At 44.2% G+C, this 20,706-nt stretch overlaps 2 protein-coding genes and 1 long non-coding RNA gene across 4 annotated transcripts in view; 1 reads left to right on the top strand and 2 right to left on the bottom strand.

Annotated features, from left to right (window-relative positions):
• The window catches only part of LOC102078817 (zinc finger protein 665), a 1,047,781-nt gene that overhangs the window by 516,374 nt on the left and 510,701 nt on the right, over window positions 1-20,706 (bottom strand). The gene's annotated exons all lie outside the window — the stretch shown is intronic.
• Window positions 3,233-6,712, bottom strand: LOC112846303 (uncharacterized). Its single transcript, XM_025905804.1, has 2 exons — window positions 4,098-6,712; window positions 3,233-3,369 (listed from the first exon to the last, which is right to left on the bottom strand). The coding sequence occupies exon 1, from the start codon at window positions 5,411-5,413 to the stop codon at window positions 4,427-4,429; it is 987 nt and encodes a 328-aa protein (XP_025761589.1). The 5' UTR covers window positions 5,414-6,712; the 3' UTR covers window positions 3,233-3,369; window positions 4,098-4,426.
• On the top strand, window positions 17,917-20,472 carry LOC109200593 (uncharacterized). 2 transcript variants are annotated; one of them, XR_002060752.2, is made up of 4 exons: window positions 17,917-18,023; window positions 19,590-19,783; window positions 19,872-19,948; window positions 20,204-20,472. It is a non-coding gene; the product is annotated as an uncharacterized LOC109200593 (long non-coding RNA). The 2 variants fall into 2 exon arrangements; XR_003219288.1 differs by lacking the exon at window positions 17,917-18,023 and adding an exon at window positions 19,045-19,194.

Here is a 20,706-nt window from a genome sequence, read left to right as displayed (position 1 = left end):
CCGGACGTCCGCCTGTTGAAACTACATTGTGCTGAAGATGGACTACAAAACAAACATCTTACTTCGTCACAATGTGTTCTAACCCTGTTGTTTTATGGAGGTCATATAAACGAGAACAGCCTGTTAAAAATATTGCTTCGTTATTAAGTTTGAATTTTAAAGAAGAAGGAACAGTTAGGGTCAGATGTACTAACATCTGCAGCAGCTCAAACACGTCTTTTGATGTTAAAGAGCTGTTAGATTTACTGAAGAGACTGACCTAAAAGTCTCCAGTCAGTCCTCAAGCTGTGTTTTGATGTGAGCCCCACTTATTTTTCCTCCATAATACAGTTTATATGAAGCTAAAATTAATTATGCTTCTCATTTTTTTTAATAGTGCACAAAGCTAACTCTCTGCTGAATATGTAAAAAATAAAAGTGTTACTGTGTTTCATGCCTGAATGTTGCTCATGGTCTGATGGGAAATAATGTTTTCTGTTCTTCACATCAAACAGTCAGCTGTTCACAGCTGCTCTCTTTGGAACGCCAGGACTGCCATAATGAATTAATTAAATACACCATTAAATAATTAATTAAAATCAGAACTAATTAATAACATAAATATTTTCAACACATGTAATTAATTAAATATTGACACATTTGATTAATTATTGACATATTTAATTAATTAATGACACGTTTAATTAATTATTGACATATTTAATTAATTATTTAATGATTTATTTATTTAATCCATTTTGGCACTTTTGTCCCCTTCATCTCTCTTCTTGAAATAGTTGTATCTCTCAGCCTCACCCGTCAAACTAAGTGGGCGGGGTTAACGCTGCCATACAGCTTCTCTAACATTTGATTGGTTGCAAAGTAAGTCAAGACAGGTCGATCCTAGGCTGTATCCCAATTCAGGGTCTGCAACCTTAAAGTATGCAGCCTCAACGGTCCCCAAGGGCCGCGTACTCAAAGGGCCTTTCTCAATATGCGTACTTGTGCGTACTTGCGTTCTCGTGTACTCGTGATACGTCATCAGTCGGAGACCAAGTACTGTTCCAATTCGAAGTATGCATCAAACTGAGAACGCGAAAAAGTCCCGGATGTGTTCTCGCTCTGCCCATTTTATCGAGCATGCATCAGTGGTGACTTGTGTGGACTTGGTACAGCTAAATATCCCAGAATGCATTTCGTCCGAAACTCAGACAAAGGCCGTTTCTCAATTCTCAAGTACGTGAGTACGTACTCGCGTTCTCGGCGAGTCCGTACTCCCGTGCGTTCTTGGCCAGTACGTACTCGCCGAGAACGCGAATACGTACTCACGTACTTGAGAATTGAGAAATGGCAAAAGACCGCTAAGGCCGGAAGTGCGAGGCTTGTGAAATGGGACGGTCTAGCCTCCGTCGAGCTGCCCAGGTTGCCTAGCAACCATGATAGCTGGAAACGTGTGGTTGACAGAAATGAAGGAGAACATATTTTGTTCGTTTGTTTGTTTCTACATTAGCTTTGTGTGATTTAATAAGTATCTGAGGCTGAGACCACAGGACTGTAAAACATGATCGTTGGGCTTCATATCTGTACTGAACAGTCATTTAAGATTAGCTAGTAAATAACAATTAGTTAATGTTGTTCATGAGACTAAAGTCAGTGTAAATATGATATGGCCAATATGATAGTTATTATATTAATCACAAGTTATTACAGCAGTGAGTTTGAACTCTCAAATCAAATCACTTCTATTGTCACATCACATGTGCAGGTACACTGGTACAGCACATGTGAGTGAACTCTGTGTCAAATACTGAGCTTCAGTAAAGATTCAAGTTGCAGTTATTTATATTTCCTATCACCTTAAATCTTCACTCAAAGACACTCAAGTATCTTTGACAGTGTATATGTAGATGTATCATATATAAGAGACAAATGTTGTTTCTTCAGTATGTTGGCATTACTAAATTTGGCTCAATGCTTACATATATGTATTATAGGAGCCATATGAGTTGCTCTTTTTTGACTAAGTGGGTTGGTTTAAATGGACTCACTGTATTGGTGCACGGGTGTGGGGCGTGTCTCATGGGTGTGTTAGATGATAAATGTGGTTGCACTCACCTGTTCACCGCACCTGATGTTGATGAGCAGAAAGGTCGGGTGAGCATGAGGCAAAACCTTCTGTTGACTGCAGTTTGAATGATTTTGATGTATTTTGACTGTAACTTGATGGTTTTTGTATATTTATGCAGTAATTGATGCCATAGGCCAAGTTGTTATTTGGTAGTGTTGGCCAAATGAAGCTTTCTGAAGCATTGAAGCTTGTATTGTAAAACGGTTCATTGCTCAAACCTTTTCAACACAGTGCTCTCTGGTGACATCTGGTGGCCAGAAATATGAAGAACAGCTTGAATCCACAAAATAAAACTGACTGCTTCGTAATGATTGCCCACTCTACAGAGTGGAATTCTGTCTGATATTGGGCCTCCATTGTGTTGCTTTAAACGTGTATTTTTTGGGGTGCCAAAAATGTTGTTTATTTCTTTAATAAATAATTTTGACCAGTAGACCTTCCTTGTTTAAACATGCACCATGGTTTGGTCTTTCTTTGCTTGTGACTTCCTGATGTTGGTAAATACAATAATTGAAAAATACCACGTTACATATAATATACATATAATAATGTACAACACATTATGGAGTATGCTTCTGCTGTGAGGTCCTGCCTCCATGTACTTGTGCAGTTAATCGCTAGACGGGTATTTTTATAAATAAAATTAGGCAAATTTTCCTATACATATTTTTGACCTGGGGGTAGAATTGATCGTGAACTGGAAAGGGAAAATGCTTGTGAACTTGCAAATTAAAAACATGATGCATTTAAGGAAACCCTTTTCCACTTGTAATTAAAAAGAAAATTAGTTCCACTGTGCGATGGCCGAACCTATTCCTTTTCATGGAGATAATTTCTCCTGCCTTAAGGAAAATCCCTTCACATGGCACACAAGAGGCTGGAATGCAGAGAAACTGGTAGAGATGCAGTTATACAGTCTACCTGGGTCCCACAAACAATCAGCTAAAGAGAATAAATAAATTGAATTGCTGTACATTTTGCAGACTAGCAGTTTAAGATTATTTAAAACATAAAATATATCTTTTTATAACATTAACTGTAAAGAGTCAAATTTAAGTCTTTCTAAAGTTATTTAATGATATTTATGTAACCCAACCAGTGCAGGGGCCTCCCTACACCCCGGACTCTGCGTTGTGTAATTTTGTGTTGGATTGGGGTGCACAGTAGAGAGACCAGTCGGACACAGGCGTTCAATTTGTGGCTCGGACCGCGCCGTTTATTCAAATGCTGGGGCAAACACCACTCCAACTCTGCTGCTGGCCCTTTGCAAATCACAGTAAACACTGAATGTGATTATATAGTGAAAGCATAGTGAAAGCCGACAACAAATATATAAAAAAAACACATGAAATAAAAATAAGCATGTCTTTACAAAATTCCTCGGTCTCAGGAATGAGTATGACACAAAACTAACATAACAGGATTACCAGCGAACTGTTGCTGAAAAGCTAATGCTTCATCTTGCATTACTTTGCCCGAATGAGTACTCTGCTAACTAGCGGAAATGTAACCCGAAATCGCGGCAGATATTACCGAATGAAACATGCACACAAACTCCTCGTACTCCCATCAGACAGTACATGAACATCTCAATAAACACAATATATAGTACTGGCTCCAGTACTGTGGAATGGTTTACCCTCCCCATTACGCACCATCGACACTGTGGCTTCTTTTAAAAAACAGCTTAAAACTCATCTGTTTAGACAGGCATTTGGGTAATGTTAGTGCGTAATATGTTGTTTTATTTTATATTTATACTGTACTATTGCTTTGTTTGATATGCTTTTATACTTCCTTTATGTTGCTATATTGTTTGTTTGACATGCCTTCATGTGAAGCACTTTGTAACAGCGTTTTGTCCTAAAAAGTGCTATATAAATAAATTTTACTTACTTTTACTAATATATACTTAGCAAATCGCCATTTTACACAGTGGAACACTTATTTTTAAACAAAACCATTGCAGTACACCACGGACAGTGCTTACCTTTGCAAATCACAGTAAACACTGAACCAAGATGGCGCCCGCGCGAACGAGAAACCTGAACTACGGTGTCCTGCAGAGGACAAATGGCCAAAATTGCTAAAATCTACCATACATATGCAGCTCAACAGCGACACCTTGTGACTTATTCCAGTCACTGCCTTACATCCGCCCCTCCTTTACGTGATGGCGTCCCAGTCATCAAACAAAACAAAATAAAACAGAACACTCTCACTATGTACAAAAGAATAACAGTGTGGGAAGATGTGCAGTGTAATGCGAAAATGTCTATGTGTGTATCCTATTAGTATGGGTACACTGGCTGTGTCATCCTACGTGTTTCCTGCAGCCCTCCTTGCTTTTGCCCTCTGCCACAGCTTCCATCCCCTTTCTATCTTCTTCTGATCCTCCCCTGGTTCAATAACTCTTGACCCATAAGTCAGTCTGTTTGGGGGATGCCGACTCCTCGGCAAGTTCCTCCTTGGTTCACTTGGTCTGGGAGGTGAGTGGGTGACCCTGGCAGTTTCATTCCCCCTCCATTCTTCACTCTCTTGTCCCGCCCCTGTGTCCCTTTCCTCTGGTCCTGTGGGGGCAAGTGATCCAAATGCTGTTTCAGGTGAAACTCCCTCCACACCTCCTTCCAGGCTATCAGCCTCCCCGTCCTCGATTGTGTCAGACTCTTCCTCCTGTCTGATCACTTCACCAGCCTGCTCTCCACTGTCCTCTATGTCCTCAATCTCCCAACTCTCCTCCATGTCGAGCTCCATTTCCTCCCTTGTCTCCTCTCCCACCTGCTCCACGGGAAGAAACATACACTGTGTGAGTAAGTTGCGGTGGACCACTCTCTCCGTATCACCATTTTCCGATCGCACCACATACACCGGCATGTCTGGCTGTTTCTTCACCACAATGTATGGACGTGACTCCCACTTGTCTCCTAGTTTGCTTCGCCCCTCCACATGACACACTTTAACAAGGACTCTGTCACCCGGGCTGAAGCTTTGACTCTTTGCTTGCCGGTCATAGTATCTTTTCTGGTGACCCTTAGCCTGGCGGGAGGCCTGATTAGCCTGTGCATAAGCCTGCGACAGGCAGTCATGCAGGGTCTGGACATACTCGCTATATCCACCCGACCCATTAGTGGTTGACAGCCCAAAGACCAAGTGGACCGGGAGCCGGGGATGCCTGCCAAACATCAAGTAATATGGTGTGTACCCTGTCGAATCATGGCGGGTGCAGTTATAGGCGTGTGTCATTGCATCCACATATTCGTGCCACCGGGGCTTCAGGTGAGGTTCTAGCGTCCCCAGCATGTTCATGAGGGTGCGGTTAAACCGTTCAGTTGTCCCGTTGCCCTGTGGGTGGTAGGGCGTGGTGTGGGTCTTAGTGATGCCGGTGCATTTACAAAGCTCCTTCACCACAGCACTTTCAAAATTGCGCCCTTGGTCTGCATGCAATTTTGCTGGGAAGCCAAACCGACAGAAAAAGTTTCTATACAGCACCTTAGCCACTGTGCTGGCTCTTTGGTCTTTAGTGGGGTATGCTTGCGCATAGCGTGAGAAATGGTCCGTGACAACGAGGACATTTTCGATACCACCTTTTGATTTCTCCAGAGTCAAAAAATCCACACAAACTAGCTCCAAGGGGGCACTGCTGTGGATACTGACCAGGGGGCCCTGACCCCTGCGGTTGGAGTTTTTCTAAGGCAGCACCTCTCACATTGCTCGCACCAAGCCTTGATTTCCTGAAACATCCGTGGCCAATAAAATCTCTCCCTTATCATGTGCAATGTCCTCTCAAAACCAAGGTGGCCTGAGTCATCGTGGAGAGCAGTCTTCACTGATATACGCAAATCCTCTGGTAGCACCAATTGCTCAACTACTCCTCTTTGGCTCTCTTGGATGCAGCGGTACAGGATGCCATCCCTTACCACTAACCTTCTCCACTCCTTTAAGAGAAGGCGCATGTGCCCTTCACCACTCATTCGCTCACTGCGGCTTGGTTTCTGGTTCATACTCTTATAGTGCAAGACAGGACCAATAACAAGATCTTTCTTCTGCCCTGCACGGATCTCCTGTTTGGTCATGGTGGGCAGGGATTCCATCCCCACATCCCTGTAAGGCTCAGTGGATGTGGGAGGGCCAAGTTCAACTTCCTCCCCTGCAGACGTGCCATGGCCAGTGAGGCTTTGAGTATCCTGGGTAGCCTGTCTCACACCATGCCCCTGTTCGTCGACACCCACCCACTGAGGGCATGTCTGTAGGATGTGCATGACCTCCTGGTTAGACATGCGAGAGAGGGCATCAGCGTTTGTGTTGCTCTGTCCCCTCCGATACTGGACATCGAAATCGAAAGCAGCCAGCCTGGACACCCACCGCTGGCCTGTAGCATCCAGCTTTGCTGAGGACATAACATACTTGAGAGGGTTATTGTCTGTCTGGACAGAGAACCTACGCCCATAGAGGTGGTCATAGAATTTGTCTGTAACCGCCCATTTGAGAGCAAGGAACTCGAGTTTGTGTGCAGGATACCTTGTCTCTGCTGGGCTCAAACCTCTGCTGGCGAAGGCTATGACCCTCTCAGCTCCCCCTTGGACCTGAGCTAGAACGGTGCCCAGACCTTCCCCCGAGGCATCCGTTTGCAGAACGAAAGGCAAGCTATAATCAGGATATCCCAGCACTGGAGCGCTTGTCAGCCTTTCTTTTAGGGTCTGAAATGCCTTCTCGCATTCATCTGTTCACACAACAGGTGGGTCGGTGGCCAGGCATTTCTTTCCCCCTCTCTTTTTCTTTCTGGGGTCACCAGCAGTTAGGCGGTACAGGGGAGCAGCTAGGGCAGAGTACCCACTTACATACCGCCTATAGTATCCAGCAAATCCCAGGAATTGCAACACTTCTTTGCGGTTTGCGGGCCTCACCCAGTTTTTCACCTTGCTGATCTTCTCTGGGTCTGTCCGGATCCCCTCAGCAGACACCAAGTGACCCAAATACTGAACCTCCTTCCTCACTAGCTGGCATTTAGAAGGCTTTAACTTCAAGCCATGCTCCCGAAGCCGATCGAACACCAGCTGCAGTCTTTCCAGATGCTCATCAAAGGTTTTGGAGAATATGATGAGGTCATCAAGATAGATTAGGAGGTGGGTGAAGTTCAGATCGCCAAAGCAGCAGGTCAGGTCAAGGTGGAGGGAGCATTCTGCAGTCCAAAGGGCATACGATTTGCTTCAAACAGCCCCATAGGGGTGCTGAATGCCGTCTTGTGTTTGTCATGCTCCGCCACCTCTACCTGCCAATAACCAGAAGTGAGGTCAAGGGTGGAGAAGTATCTTGCCTGCCCTAGAGCCTCCAGGGCTTCCTCTATTCTGGGGAGAGGAAAAGCATCTCTCGTGCTACAGGAGTTCAGTTTCCTGTAGTCAATACACAGCCTTAGTGATCCATCTTTCTTGGTTACGATCACAACAGGTGAAGCATATGGACTTTTGCTGGGCCTGATAACTCCTGCAGCCTCCATTTCTGTCAGCAACCTTCTCACATCCTGCCACTGTGATGGGGGGATCTTACGGTAAGGCAGTCGAAATGGCTTAGAGTCGACCAGAGGAATTTCGTGTTGCACGGTCTTTGTATGGCCATAATCCATGGGATGCTGTGAGAACACACCCACGTTGCTTTCCACAAGCTCTTTAAGAAGGGAACGCTGGTGCTCGTTCTCGACGTCTGCTCCACTTAAATCCACTTCCTGGCTTGCCACCACGTGGTCCATACCCAGGCATGCTTCTCTGCCTCCGCTGGCATGATGACTGCCCTGCATCTTGTCTGAAAAGTCCACAATACTTTCCACCAGAGACGCCTTGGCCAGATGCGTGAGGCTTGATAGTGATAGCATGCTGGGAGAGGTTCATCACTCTTACCGGGGCACATCCTTTCTTTACATCGGCAAGAACTCTGGCGACCAGGATTTCTTGGCTGAGCCGCAGGGACGGGTGGCCTTCAATTAGGGCTGTATAAGTCTTTCTTTGTGGTCCAGCTTTTATTTTGCACATTAAATCCATCTCTTTCCCTGCTTGAATGTGTACCTTACGGCCAGTGTAAACAACGGGGCCCACTGTGTCATCCATATCACACTGTTCAGTGCTCCCAATCTCTAGCAGGGAGGTGTACCACTCCGGGTGAGTCTCCTTGACCTGGAGAAGGAACTGCTGGCCGTAGGTGGCCTGGAGGTGGCTTCTGGAGGCACGGAGGACATTAGTTCCCACAAGCAGAGGAACAGAGGAGCGGTACTCTGTGTTAGTGACAACAAAAGCAGGCACACCCTTAAACTCTCTCCCCAACAATTTCAGGCTGATGCGTAGCACACCATGGTAGGTGACATTCTGGCCACCTGCACCCTCTATCGGTATCTTAGAGGGCTGTAGCTTTTGTTTATGGAGGGTGGGGTGGCTGCGCCAGTACTGATGCGTAATACTGGTTATCTGGGAGCCAGAGTCGATGAGTGCCCTGCACTTCATTCCGTTGACTTCCACCTCCCCCTCATTCCTGGGACCAACTAGGGGAGTGCTCCCTCCTCCGTCACCTTTATTCACCTGCAGTGTGGGGACTCGCTGCTCGCCCATGGTTGCCCTGGCGACCATGGGCTTTATCTGTTTAAAGGCTGAGCTGAGTAAGGGTTTCCCTCCATGGGGGTCACAGGCTGAGGATCATGTGCCCATGTCTGATCAGGCCCTGGGAGCACTGCTCTGCAAACCCGGGCTATATGTCCTTGCTTCCCACACCGGTAGCATGTGACCACTGGGGTTGGGGTTGTAGCCCCAGGAGGTGGTCGGACTCTCAGTGGAGTGGCAGAGGATGGAGCATTAATTCTCGATTCAAGGTGGGTCAACTTGGCCATCTGCTCCTCCTGGCTGAATGCTAGTTTCTTGACCATCTCTGCTAGCTCTGACCACTCTGAGGAATGTTTAGCCTTTTCTGCCTTCACATTCACACTACACTCTGATGCCACTTGTACCTGGGCATAAGTTTTCTTTGACTTGTTTTGAGGCTGGAATCTTTTAGTTTCTTTCGTTAAATTTCGGAGCTCAGCCTGCAGCTCACGGAAACTCAAAAGCCGGGACTTCATTGGCGAGATCCTCGCATACACATCCTCATCATTAAGTCCCCGTATGAACTGCCGGGTGAGTTTACTGTCACGGTCAGGGAAAGGCTTGCCTCCTCTTTGGTTTTCTTCCACGGCTCGCAGGGTTGCCTCCAGTGCTATAGCATATGAACAGGCAGACTCCCCAGACCTCTGAACACGCTCATAGAAGTCAGCCAGTAGATCTGAGGAGCTCTGTGTGTCACCGTACTCTGCTCTCAGTTCTTCGAATGCCCTTTCGGGTGTTTGGTCATGGAGAGGTAGATTCAGGACCAGCTTTCGGGCTTCACCAGTTAGGTGACGCACCACCGTGGAAAAGCGGAGGTGAATGGGGAGCTCTATTGCCTCAAGAAGATATTGCATGTCACGAATCCAGTCCTCTACAAGCACCTTGCTGTCAGCACTACCAGTGAAAGCTTGGACATTTTTCACTTGATGAGTCTGTATAAAACCACTGTAGGCAGCAAGTGGGGGGTTAGCGTTGGCTGCGGCCCCGCCAGGAGCACTTACAGAGGTATGCACCTGCTGGGGGGGGTATACCTGGGTATGCACTAACATGGTGATCCAAGGCAGAGGTTGGTACGTGCATTGAGGCATGGGTGCCGGATGGGGCTGTAAAACCTCCATGGGTCATATTGAAGATGGGGGGCATGACTGTGTTGGAGCTTATAGCAGATGAATGGAGGGGAGCTCGAGGGTCATGGACAGCCGCTAGTGGCATGTGGGGCAAATGGGGGGTCAGCCCATGCTTTGAACTTTCAAGGGTCTGCTCAGCTGCAGAGGGATTATTCATTATGCCCACTCCTCGCAGTGTTAGGGGGCTTGGCATGGTGGCTTGGGGGGCAGGTGTGGAATACAGATAGCTGGTGTATGCTTGGGAGCTAGATGGAACAGTCATCGTTGGGTAAGGAGTGTTAAGTGATTGGTCCAGGGTGGTCTGCTGGGTAATTTGCCCCGCTGGGTAGTTGGGATATGAGGCAACATGGGATGCTGGTGTAGCAGTGGGCCCATGGACACTGGCCTGAGGGGAAAGAGCAGGGGGCATAGTTATCTGGACATCTGGCTGAAACACTGGAGGGGCTGTAGTTAGAGGGCTGTGGTTGGACTGGCTTGTCTGATTGGTTGGCACTGAACTTGGGTGAATTTCAGATAGGTGTGAGGGCACCTGCATTTGGCCTCCATAGGCTGGCGTTGGTGGTGCATGAGCCGGAGCCACACCAAGATCAGTCTGGGGTGAAAGCATAGTTGGTGGTGGGGTCTGTTGTGTGCTCAGGCCAGAGTCGGTGAGGTCCCTGATTGGGCTGTGGTACTGTAACCGCTGGCCAGTGAAGCTGGGGAACTGGGTGACTAGCTTCGACTTCACTGATGACTGTTGGTCCACTGTACTGGCGCTAGCTGTTGCCCCTTCATTCAAAAGGTGAGGCTGTGCCCTCTTTGGAGTGTCTGCATAGTCTCTCATCATTTTCACTGTCCTGTATCTCTAATTTAGCTGCACCAGAAAATGTGTGTGGGTTACTTGTAGTATGCTTAACTGTGAGAAAGTACAATCTTTTTCTAGTAAAATAGAACACAACACAGATGTAGACAACTATCATCTCATAACGCAAAAAAGAATCACAAAAAAAAAACAGCATTAAACTCAGAGTGCAGTTAAACAACTCTATCTTCCGCACAGAGGTTGTGAACAACACAAATCAGCAGCAATTGCTTCACCGTATTCAATGATTATCAATATAGACAGGGAACATCATTTAACATTCTCGCTACAAATCAAGTCTCTGAGTCTTTCTTTTTTTTTCCAATGACAGAAAACCCTCAAATGAAACCACCCCAAGATTCCACTTTCAAAGGATATGCCTGGGGAGATGAATGTCCCAGTAATACAGCTGCACAGGCAGTTGCAACTTAGTTCAGTACCCCATCAGATGGCAACACCTCTTACTGTGGTAGCGTAGCTGGGGGGTGTCGGCATTGCTTTCTCTTCGGTCTCGAAGTGCCACAAATCCGGGTCACGGCACCAAAGATGTAACCCAACCAGTGCAGGGGCCTCCCTACACCCCGGACTCTGCGTTGTGTAATTTTGTGTTGGATTGGGGTGCACAGTAGAGAGACCAGTCGGACACAGGCGTTCAATTTGTGGCTTGGACCGCGCCGTTTATTCAAATGCTGGGGCAAACACCACTCCAACTCTGCTGCTGGCCCTTTGCAAATCACAGTAAACACTGAATGTGATTATATAGTGAAAGCATAGTGAAAGCCGACAACAAATATATAAAAAAAACACATGAAATAAAAATAAGCATGTCTTTACAAAATTCCTCGGTCTCAGGAATGAGTATGACACAAAACTAACATAACAGGATTACCAGCGAACTGTTGCTGAAAAGCTAATGCTTCATCTTGCATTACTTTGCCCGAATGAGTACTCTGCTAACTAGCGGAAATGTAACCCGAAATCGCGGCAGATATTACCGAATGAAACATGCACACAAACTCCTCGTACTCCCATCAGACAGTACATGAACATCTCAATAAACACAATATATACTTAGCAAATCGCCATTTTACACAGTGGAACACTTATTTTTAAACAAAACCATTGCAGTACACCACGGACAGTGCTTACCTTTGCAAATCACAGTAAACACTGAACCAAGATGGCGCCCGCGCGAACGAGAAACCTGAACTACGGTGTCCTGCAGAGGACAAATGGCCAAAATTGCTAAAATCTACCATACATATGCAGCTCAACAGCGACACCTTGTGACTTATTCCAGTCACTGCCTTACATTTATATTATGAAAAGCAGATTTTTGACATTTTAAGTTTGTCCCATTGTCAGATAAAATAAACACGCACAAAACAAAAGCAAACAGCCAGAACGCTGGAAAACCCACCCGACTGACTAAAATCAACTCAAAATACTTCCACACAACAGAAACTCCTCTATTCCTCGCTGGCTCCAAATCTCTCAATAGAAATATCAGTGGTCTGCTATATGTCACCATCAAAACACTCCACAAATCCTGCGAATGATTCACCTGCTTATAAACCAGTGAATCAGATACCGAAGCAGTTACGTTCTAAATGAAGCTTCGGACGTCACTGATCACGTGACTCTGGCCAAACGAATCAAGCTTCAACACGGTGCTTCTGAAGCAGTGTGTTGATTTTTTTTGACACACTCACCGGAGCGTCAGCTTCAAGCCGGCCATCACTATTATTTGGCATAGTAATTGGTGCCAATTGGTTGTGAGTCGCAGTTATTTGTTTGTGCAGTCTGTGCATTTGTTTAATAGTTAATCCCATGTGCTGATTTGTATATTGGACAGTTGCATGTGGAATAAAAGGAGCAAATGTTACAGAAGTGTATTTTATGCGTTTTTTGTTGCGCGACATCTGTGTCCTCATGTTTAGCCTGCCGCGGCCGTAGGTTGGAGGAGCCGCAACAAATTGTTAACAGAAGAGTTTGTAGATTTTATTGGATTATTTATATATAGATGAGTCTGTGAAGGTTCTCAGTCATCCAGGTCATCGTAGTCAAAGGAGTTTGCTAAGAAAAGCACACTTCTTTAAGTTGCTTGAAGACGTTTCACCTCTCATCCGAGAAGCTTCTTCAGTTCTAAGGTCAAATGGCCGAGAGTCCCAGATTTAAACCTAGTGGGAGTTTTCCCCCCAAAGAGGGACAAAAGACCCCCTGATGATCCTCTAATCACATGAGCCAAGGTGTGAAAGTGGGTGTGGGACCTAATCAGCCAGGGTTTCGGGTGAGCTCATTGTGAAACCTGGCCCCACCTTGTCATGTGAATTCCTGAGGTCAGATGGCCCAGGATTTGAGTGGGCGTTAAGGCGTCTGGGGAGGGAACTCAAAACTGGATTATAGATGGCAGACAGTTGGTGTCGTAAACCACCGCCTCTGTTCAAAGATGGTCGCTCACAGTGGACATAGATGGCCTCTTTCACTCCTCTTTCGGATGAGAGGTGAAACGTCTTCAAGCAACTTAAAGAAGTCCAGACGCTTTTCTTTGCAAACTCCTTTGACTATATATAGATGAGTTTTATTGATGAGAGTTTTATAGTTTGCTGTTGCCTTAGTCCACGCAGCTTTTAGATTAAGCCTTCGGCGACACAAAACAGATTTCTATTAGGAGTCATATTCCCCTGTTAGGTTTCAGCAGTACAGCTGCACTAGGCCTTGTACTGATTTGCTTTCTAGTTATTGTGCATCAGGCGGCTGAAGCCATTGGCTTGGGAGTACCGCTGCAGTTTGTGTTTAAGACAGTTTGTCTTCCTCACAGCTGACGATATGGAGGTACATAAATACCCACAGCTAGTGTGTACGGAAGACTAGGTTGAGTTAGTTAGGTTTAATAGGCAGATTAGTGGGGGATATTGCTCCTGTTAATTGTGTGTGTGTCCAAGGTTTTATGAAGTGAATGTCATCAAATTGATGTGTTGGAATGAAGCTGTGTGGCATAGGTGCAGTTCAGCGTTTGGATTTTGTAATGTTTTGAAGAAAAATGGAGACACACCAATTAATACAATGTGTTGATGTGGATGGAAAGAAAAGACTGATTTGTATATTGGACAGTTGCATGTGGAATAAAAGGAGCAAATGTTACAGAAGTGTATTTTATGCGTTTATTGTTGCGCATCATCTGTGTCCTCATGTTTAGCCTGCCGCGGCCGTAGGTTGGAGGAGCCGCAACATGTATAAAAACAAATGTACGAGCTGTGATAACTGTGTCTGATACAATGAAGAGTAGACTGATATATTAAATATTCCTTTATTGGGTGAGAAAATCAGACCATGTCATAACTGTGTTAAGTCATACAGAATAGATATCAGAGCCTTAAACAGGCTGACATCTGCTAAATGGGTCAAACTGGGCAGAAAGTATACAAACACATAACATCCTTATAGAATATGATGTAACACTATAGATCAACTTACCTCAGAATATATAAAGCATATAAACAATTACAGCAATATGATGCAACAAACACAGCAGTGCTACTAATCCAAAATACTCAAAGCTTCATAGAACTGAAACAAACATTTATTTTTAGGTCCATTCTGCTGCTGATACATACTTTAGGTTTCTGAATATTAAACTTGTTGCTGCCTTTCATAGTGTGTAACTTGAAGCCCCTGAGTACTTTCTCCCACACTGAAAACACTGGGATGATCAAATTATTCGAACATTACCTAATAAGACTGATTCAGGACAGACAATTAGTTATTTTAAACTTTCCTAGCAGTCCTTCACAAACAGGGAACAGTCTGTCTATTCTCTCCATCTGTCAGCTGCTGCTGGCTCTTCCTCCTCCTCTTCCTCACACACTGTTGAGTTTTGTCCTGGTGGATCATCAGGGGTGCAAAGCCTCACAGATGATGTGCAGCAGTGGGTCCCTCAGTCTGTCCTCACTCTGGACATTTGCAGTTGTCACACATGGAAATCAAATGTGTGATAAGCTGCAGGATTCAAACACAAGTTTAACTTATAAAAATACATGTTCATACTTTTATTACACAATCAGAGAGAAAGAAACAGAGAGAGAGTGCAGGACAGACAGACAGGTGACAGTCTCAGGTGTACACACTGCTACAAAACAGCACAAGAGAAGGAGGATTTAGTGTTTGTGTTATTACGAGTGCTGAACAAGAAGAGTTCCCAGATGGTGCAGTGGACACATGTGTGACTCCTGTGATTAAAGCATCTTTCTTTCAGCTTAACGAGTGAACCGTCAGCTCGTTCAAACACACGTTAAAGTCCGTTTGGCTCGACACCACCGAACAGAGGCAGCAATATAACATAGCTAACATTAACAGTGCAGTGAATCCTGCTTGTGCCGTCATATTCAGGACTGCAAACCGAGCAGCATCACTGACTTTCAGCTTGTTGTGTTTGTGGATATATGACTGACTTTAATTACGCATAAAATCATCACATTCTCTGTAAGATTAAGGTCAACTATATATATATGTATATATATTTAGAAGTAGAGGCTTTAAAACCAAGTTACCGCTGAAAGTACAAACATCAGTAATGTCACATAACTTTGCCGACATGTGGCCAACAGTAATGTTTTAATGTTCTTAAACATTTGCACATAAATAAGTGACATAATATTCAGTACTTACTTTTGACAGTTCACTCTTCGGCCGCTCCCTTCTGCCGTATTTTGCGGCAAAATTATCCACACCCACCGCCGCGCTATGGATTGTGGGATATATGGGGCCACGAAGCGTGCACCGGACCACGCTTGATATTTGGGGAAATCGACGGCGCATTTGGAGTATGCATTTGAAGTACACTTTGAATTGGGACAGCCGTCGTCGCGTGGCGGTGACGTAATCGCACTTGAAATGCGTACTTCAAGCGTGCATACCCTGAATTGGGACACAGCCAGGGTCTGCACGCTTGAAGTACGCACACTACGCGTACTACGTACGGTGCGTACTACAAGTACGGGAAGTGCGGAAGTGAGAGGCTTGTGAAATGGGACGGTCTAGCCTTCATCGCGCTGTTCAGGTTGCCTAGCAACCATGATACTAACCGCGAGAAATGTTTCATACAGCTTTGTGTGACAGAAATGAAGGAGAAAAAATGTTTTGTTGGTCATTCATTTTTGTCATGACATCACTTTGATTAGTTGAGACCACAGGACTGTAAAACATGATAGTTGGGCTTCATTTCTGTACTGAACAGTCATTTCAAGATTAGTTAGTAAATAATAATTAGCTCATGTTGTTCATGAGACTAAAGTCATCTCACTGTGGTAATGTAAATATAATATGGACAATATTATATGTATTGTCAGATTATATATATATATATATATATATATATATGAGCTTGAACTCTGGGTCAAAGATGCAAGTAGCAGTTATTTATATTTCCTATCACCTTAAATCTTCACTCAAAGACAAGTATCTCTGACAGTGTATATACAGATGTATTATATATAAGAGACAAACATTGTTCTTTCAATATGTTGGCATTACTAAATTTGGCTCAATGCTTACATATATGTGTAAAAAGAAAATGTACGAGCTGTGATAACTGTTTCTGATAAAATGAAGAGCAGACTGATATATGAAATATTCCTTTATTGGGTGAGAAAATCAGAGCATGTCATAACTGCTTTAAGTCATACAGAATAGATATCAGAGCCTTAAACAGGCTGACTTCTGCTAAATGGGTCAAACTGGGCAGATGGTCTACAAACACATAACATCCTTATAGAATATGATGTAACACTATAGATCAACTTACCTCAGAATATATAAAGCATATAAACAATTACAGCAATATGATGCAACAAACACAGCAGTGCTACTAATCCAAAATACTCAAAGCTTCATAGAACTGAAACAAACATTTATTTTTACCTCCATTCTGCTGCTGATACATACTTTAGGTTTCTGAACATTAAACTTGCTGCTGCCTTTCATAGTGTGTAACTTGAAGGCCCTGAGTACTTTCTCCCACACTGAAAACACTGGGATGATAACATTATTTGAACATTACCTAATAAGACTGATTCAGGACAGACAGTTAGTTCTGTTAAACTTTCCTAGCAGTCCTTCACAAACAGGGAACAGTCTGTCTATTCTCTCCATCTGTCAGCTGCTGCTGGCTCTTCCTCCTCCTCTTCCTCACACACTGCTGAGTTTGTCCTGGTGGATCATCAGGGGTGCAAAGCCTCACAGATGATGTGCAGCAGTGGGTCCCTCAGTCTGTCCTCACTCTGGACACTTGCAGGTGTCACACATGGAAATCAAATGTGTGATAAGCTGCAGGATTCAAACACAAGTGTAACTTATAAACACATGTTCATACTTTTATTCCACAATCAGAGAGAAAGAAACAGAGAGAGAGTGCAGGACAGACAGACAGGTGACAGTCTCAGGTGTATACACTGCTACAAAACAGCACAAGAGAAGGAGGATTGAGTGTTTGTGTTATTATGAGTGCTAAACAAGAAGAGTTCCCAGATGGTCCAGTGGACACATGTGTGACTCCTGTGATTAAAGCATCTTTCTTTCAGCTTAACGAGTGAACCGTCAGCTCGTTCAAACACACGTTAAAGTCCGTTTGGCTCGACACCACCGAACAGAGGCAGCAATATAACACAGCTAACATTAACAGTGCAGTGAATGAGCAGCATCACTGACTTTCAGCTTGTTGTTGTTTTTGTGGATATATGACTGACTTTAATTATCCATAAAATCATCACATTCTCTGTAAGATAAGGTCGACTATATATATATATTTAGAAGTAGAGGCTTTAAAACCAAGTTAGTACAAACATCACTAATGTCACATAGTTTTGCCGACATGTGGCCAACAGTAGTGTTTTAATGTTCTTAAACATTCGCACATAAATACGTGACATAATATTCAGTACTTACTTTTGACAGTTCACTCTTCAGCCGCTCCCGTCTGCTGTATTTTGCGGCAAAATTATCCACACCCACCGCCGCGTTATGGATTGTGGGATATATGGGACCAGGGAGCGTGCACCAGACCACGCTTGATATTTGGGGAAATCGACGGCGCATTTGAAGTACACTTTGAATTGGGACAGCCGTCGTCGCGTGGCGGTGAAGTACTCGCGCTTGAAATGCGTACTTCAAGCATGCAGACCCTGAATTGGGACACAGCCGATCCCTACAAGAGCTCCCAAAATTGAACATCACTGATGTTCATCGGATTTGCAGATTGACGACTACCCCCGCCAGCAAATTAGATACAGGATTTAAGTTATATGCTGCATCATATATACACAACTACGAAGGTAAGAAAACGCAAATCAACCGACAAAGAAACGTTAGCTAACGTCAAATGCAAACACAACGTACTCCGCTATGTCCTTCATTTCATGTCAATTCTCTACATTAAGCTGGGCAGACACTGTGCGATTTTTTCAGTCGCGCGATTCAGCTCCTGCTCAAACTGTACGATTGACTCACAGGGGTTACAAGTTCATAGGTCACGATGCAGGGTCTCACACTATACGGCCCGATGCTCTTATGCGACCTGAGTGCTCACACTGTGCGTCCATAAAAATTAAGGTTATAACAGAAAATCTGTCACTTGCTCTGCCTCTCTGTCTCTCACTCACACAGACACGCACATCACCACCATCAACTTTGCTAAATTGCTAATGAAAAACATTGATCAGGCAGCTGTGATTGAGCAGCAATGTAAATCCAACTATTTTCACGGTTGTTGTGGTCGTGATTATTGCGTGAGGCCACATCGAAAAGGCTCGGATGAGCTTTCCAAAGTCCTACAAGTGCCTCCATCGCTTGTGTCCAGATCACACGCTGCAAAGCTGTGCTGCTCCGTCTTTTCACCGACGTTTATGTGTTTGCGCGTGCGCAGTGTGAGCGGCTGTGGTGACACCCTCACGACAGTCGTGAGGATTTCAAACAGGTTTCAAACAGGTTTGAAATCCTCCCGACCAAGCAATTGATGATCGGGAGCTGGTCGTGAGGTGTTAATTGCTTCTCGTTACCCCACGTATACTACACGATGAACGACGCACGATGAAGGCCAAACTCGGTCCATCACCAAAACTGTCGCACGACTCAAAAATCGGCTCAAAATGGGCCAAAAATCGCACAGTGTAAGCCCAGCATTACATGTTTTCTTAAACGGTGTTTTATGTCATCTGAAACTATAGTTGAGGTTTTCTTAACTAATGTCGCTTTTGTTGTTAGACACTGTTATAATAGCGTTAGTTAGTTGGCTAACTAAGGAGGTAGTTAACTACGTAATGCTACTCTTGCTAAGTGTAAACCATATATGTTTAAGACGTGCTGACATGAGTAATACAGAAATAATGCTAATGGTACTTGTATCTTTATTCAGTGTCCAATAAAGACAGGTTGTCAGGGGAGGTCGGTGTGAGAGCCCTGTGCTACAGGTCAGTGAGGAAGAGTGAGGCACCACACAGACTAAGTGTGGGCAGGAAGCTGTGTAAAGTTGTTAATCCCCGTTCAGTGGGGTTCAGTTCATTTAAGCATTAGTTAAGTTCATTCCTAAAGGCCCATCAACTTGAATGTTTTCCTTGTCTCCCTACTTTATCACTCCTAATTTGACTAGTCAGATAGTTTAATCAACGTGTGTTTGGGTGATCAGAAACATTTGACACCAAGTTAATACTGCAAATATACACAATCTAAGTTATTACAGTTATCAAGGATAGTTAAGTTGTTTTAATAGGGAGAGAAGGAAACACTAAGCATTTAGCAGGGTAAGCCTGTAGGGGTCAGTAACCATAACACTGAACTATGTTCCTGTTCGGCTCTTCCATGAAGATGATGTTACATTTTTAATTTTCCTTCTTTCTTCGTAGATTAAGCTTCTGGATTCATCGCCGGTGGTACTGACACATAGCCAGTGCTCCTGTGTGGCAGGCTCTGTTATGTGCAATCACACTGTGGCACTGCTCTTCCAAACAGCACACTACTCACAACTCAGAGTGCCGGTTGTCCCCCTGTGCATAGCTGCACGGAATCTGAACAGCAATGGCACAAGCCACGGACAGTAGTAATTTAAATGAGGTTAAAGTTTTTGAATTAGTCCATGTTTACATATGAACAGCAACACCATCCATAGTAAATGTGTCTTCTGTTAGGGTGTGAAGCCAGGACCCATCAACTCCATGATCTTCACTAAGTCGGTACCAAATAGGATGGCCCAGACTGGAGTACGGTAATTAGATTTGTAAAATTTGGTTTCCTGTGTTACAAATGCATGTTGCTATTTGTTCATACATACATGTGTCAGAATAGGTATTAATTTACATACAACATTACACTTTCTGAAGACGGCTAACTCAGTCATGTACATATACATCCCAGTCTCTAACTTATGCACCACTGTTTTACACCTTTTAGTTTTTAGTTTAGTTGTTGTTCAGTATAATAACCTTCTTCCTTACATTATTGTCATTGATGTTTTCTTTAGGAGTGGTTTCTACAGAGGCATGGTGGGTCCGTTACCAGATCCTTGCTTGTTCAGAATAACGGAGGCATATGCAAAATTTAATATTGAGGACAGGCCACTTGTGACCACAATGAACATGAGACCTGACAAGCCCCTTGTGGAAAGTGCTTTTGGGCTGGTGCAGGAGTGCAGTGTTCTGTCATATCAGCAGCCGGTTTTGACAACCCGGTACATCACACTACACCGTGATGCACCACCAACACCGCACTTGCCTCTGGAGGGGTATGACATCTTGCAATCAGATTGTGTGTTTGTGTGCTCAGAAGAAGGCAAGGCAAGGCAAGGCAAATTTATTTATATAGCACAATTCAACAACAAGGTGATTCAAAGTGCTTTACAGAGACATTAAAAACAAAAACAAATAAAAAGCATGATTTAAATTTGATTAAAACAAGCAAACAAACAAACAAACAAACAAAACAGTATATAAAATCAAATATCAAAACAGTAAATAAAATCAGAAC

The sequence above is a fragment of the Oreochromis niloticus genome, linkage group LG3, assembly GCF_001858045.2.
Source record: "Oreochromis niloticus isolate F11D_XX linkage group LG3, O_niloticus_UMD_NMBU, whole genome shotgun sequence".
Classification (NCBI taxonomy): domain Eukaryota; kingdom Metazoa; phylum Chordata; class Actinopteri; order Cichliformes; family Cichlidae; genus Oreochromis; species Oreochromis niloticus.
The sequence above is the reverse complement of the archived record's forward strand: the minus strand, read 5'-3'. Positions and strand labels throughout refer to the sequence as shown.

Coding starts and splice junctions, on each gene's coding strand:
- LOC112846303 (XM_025905804.1), bottom strand. CDS start 5,413: ATGAACATGCTGGGGACGCTAGAACCTCACCTGAAGCCCCGGTGGCAC.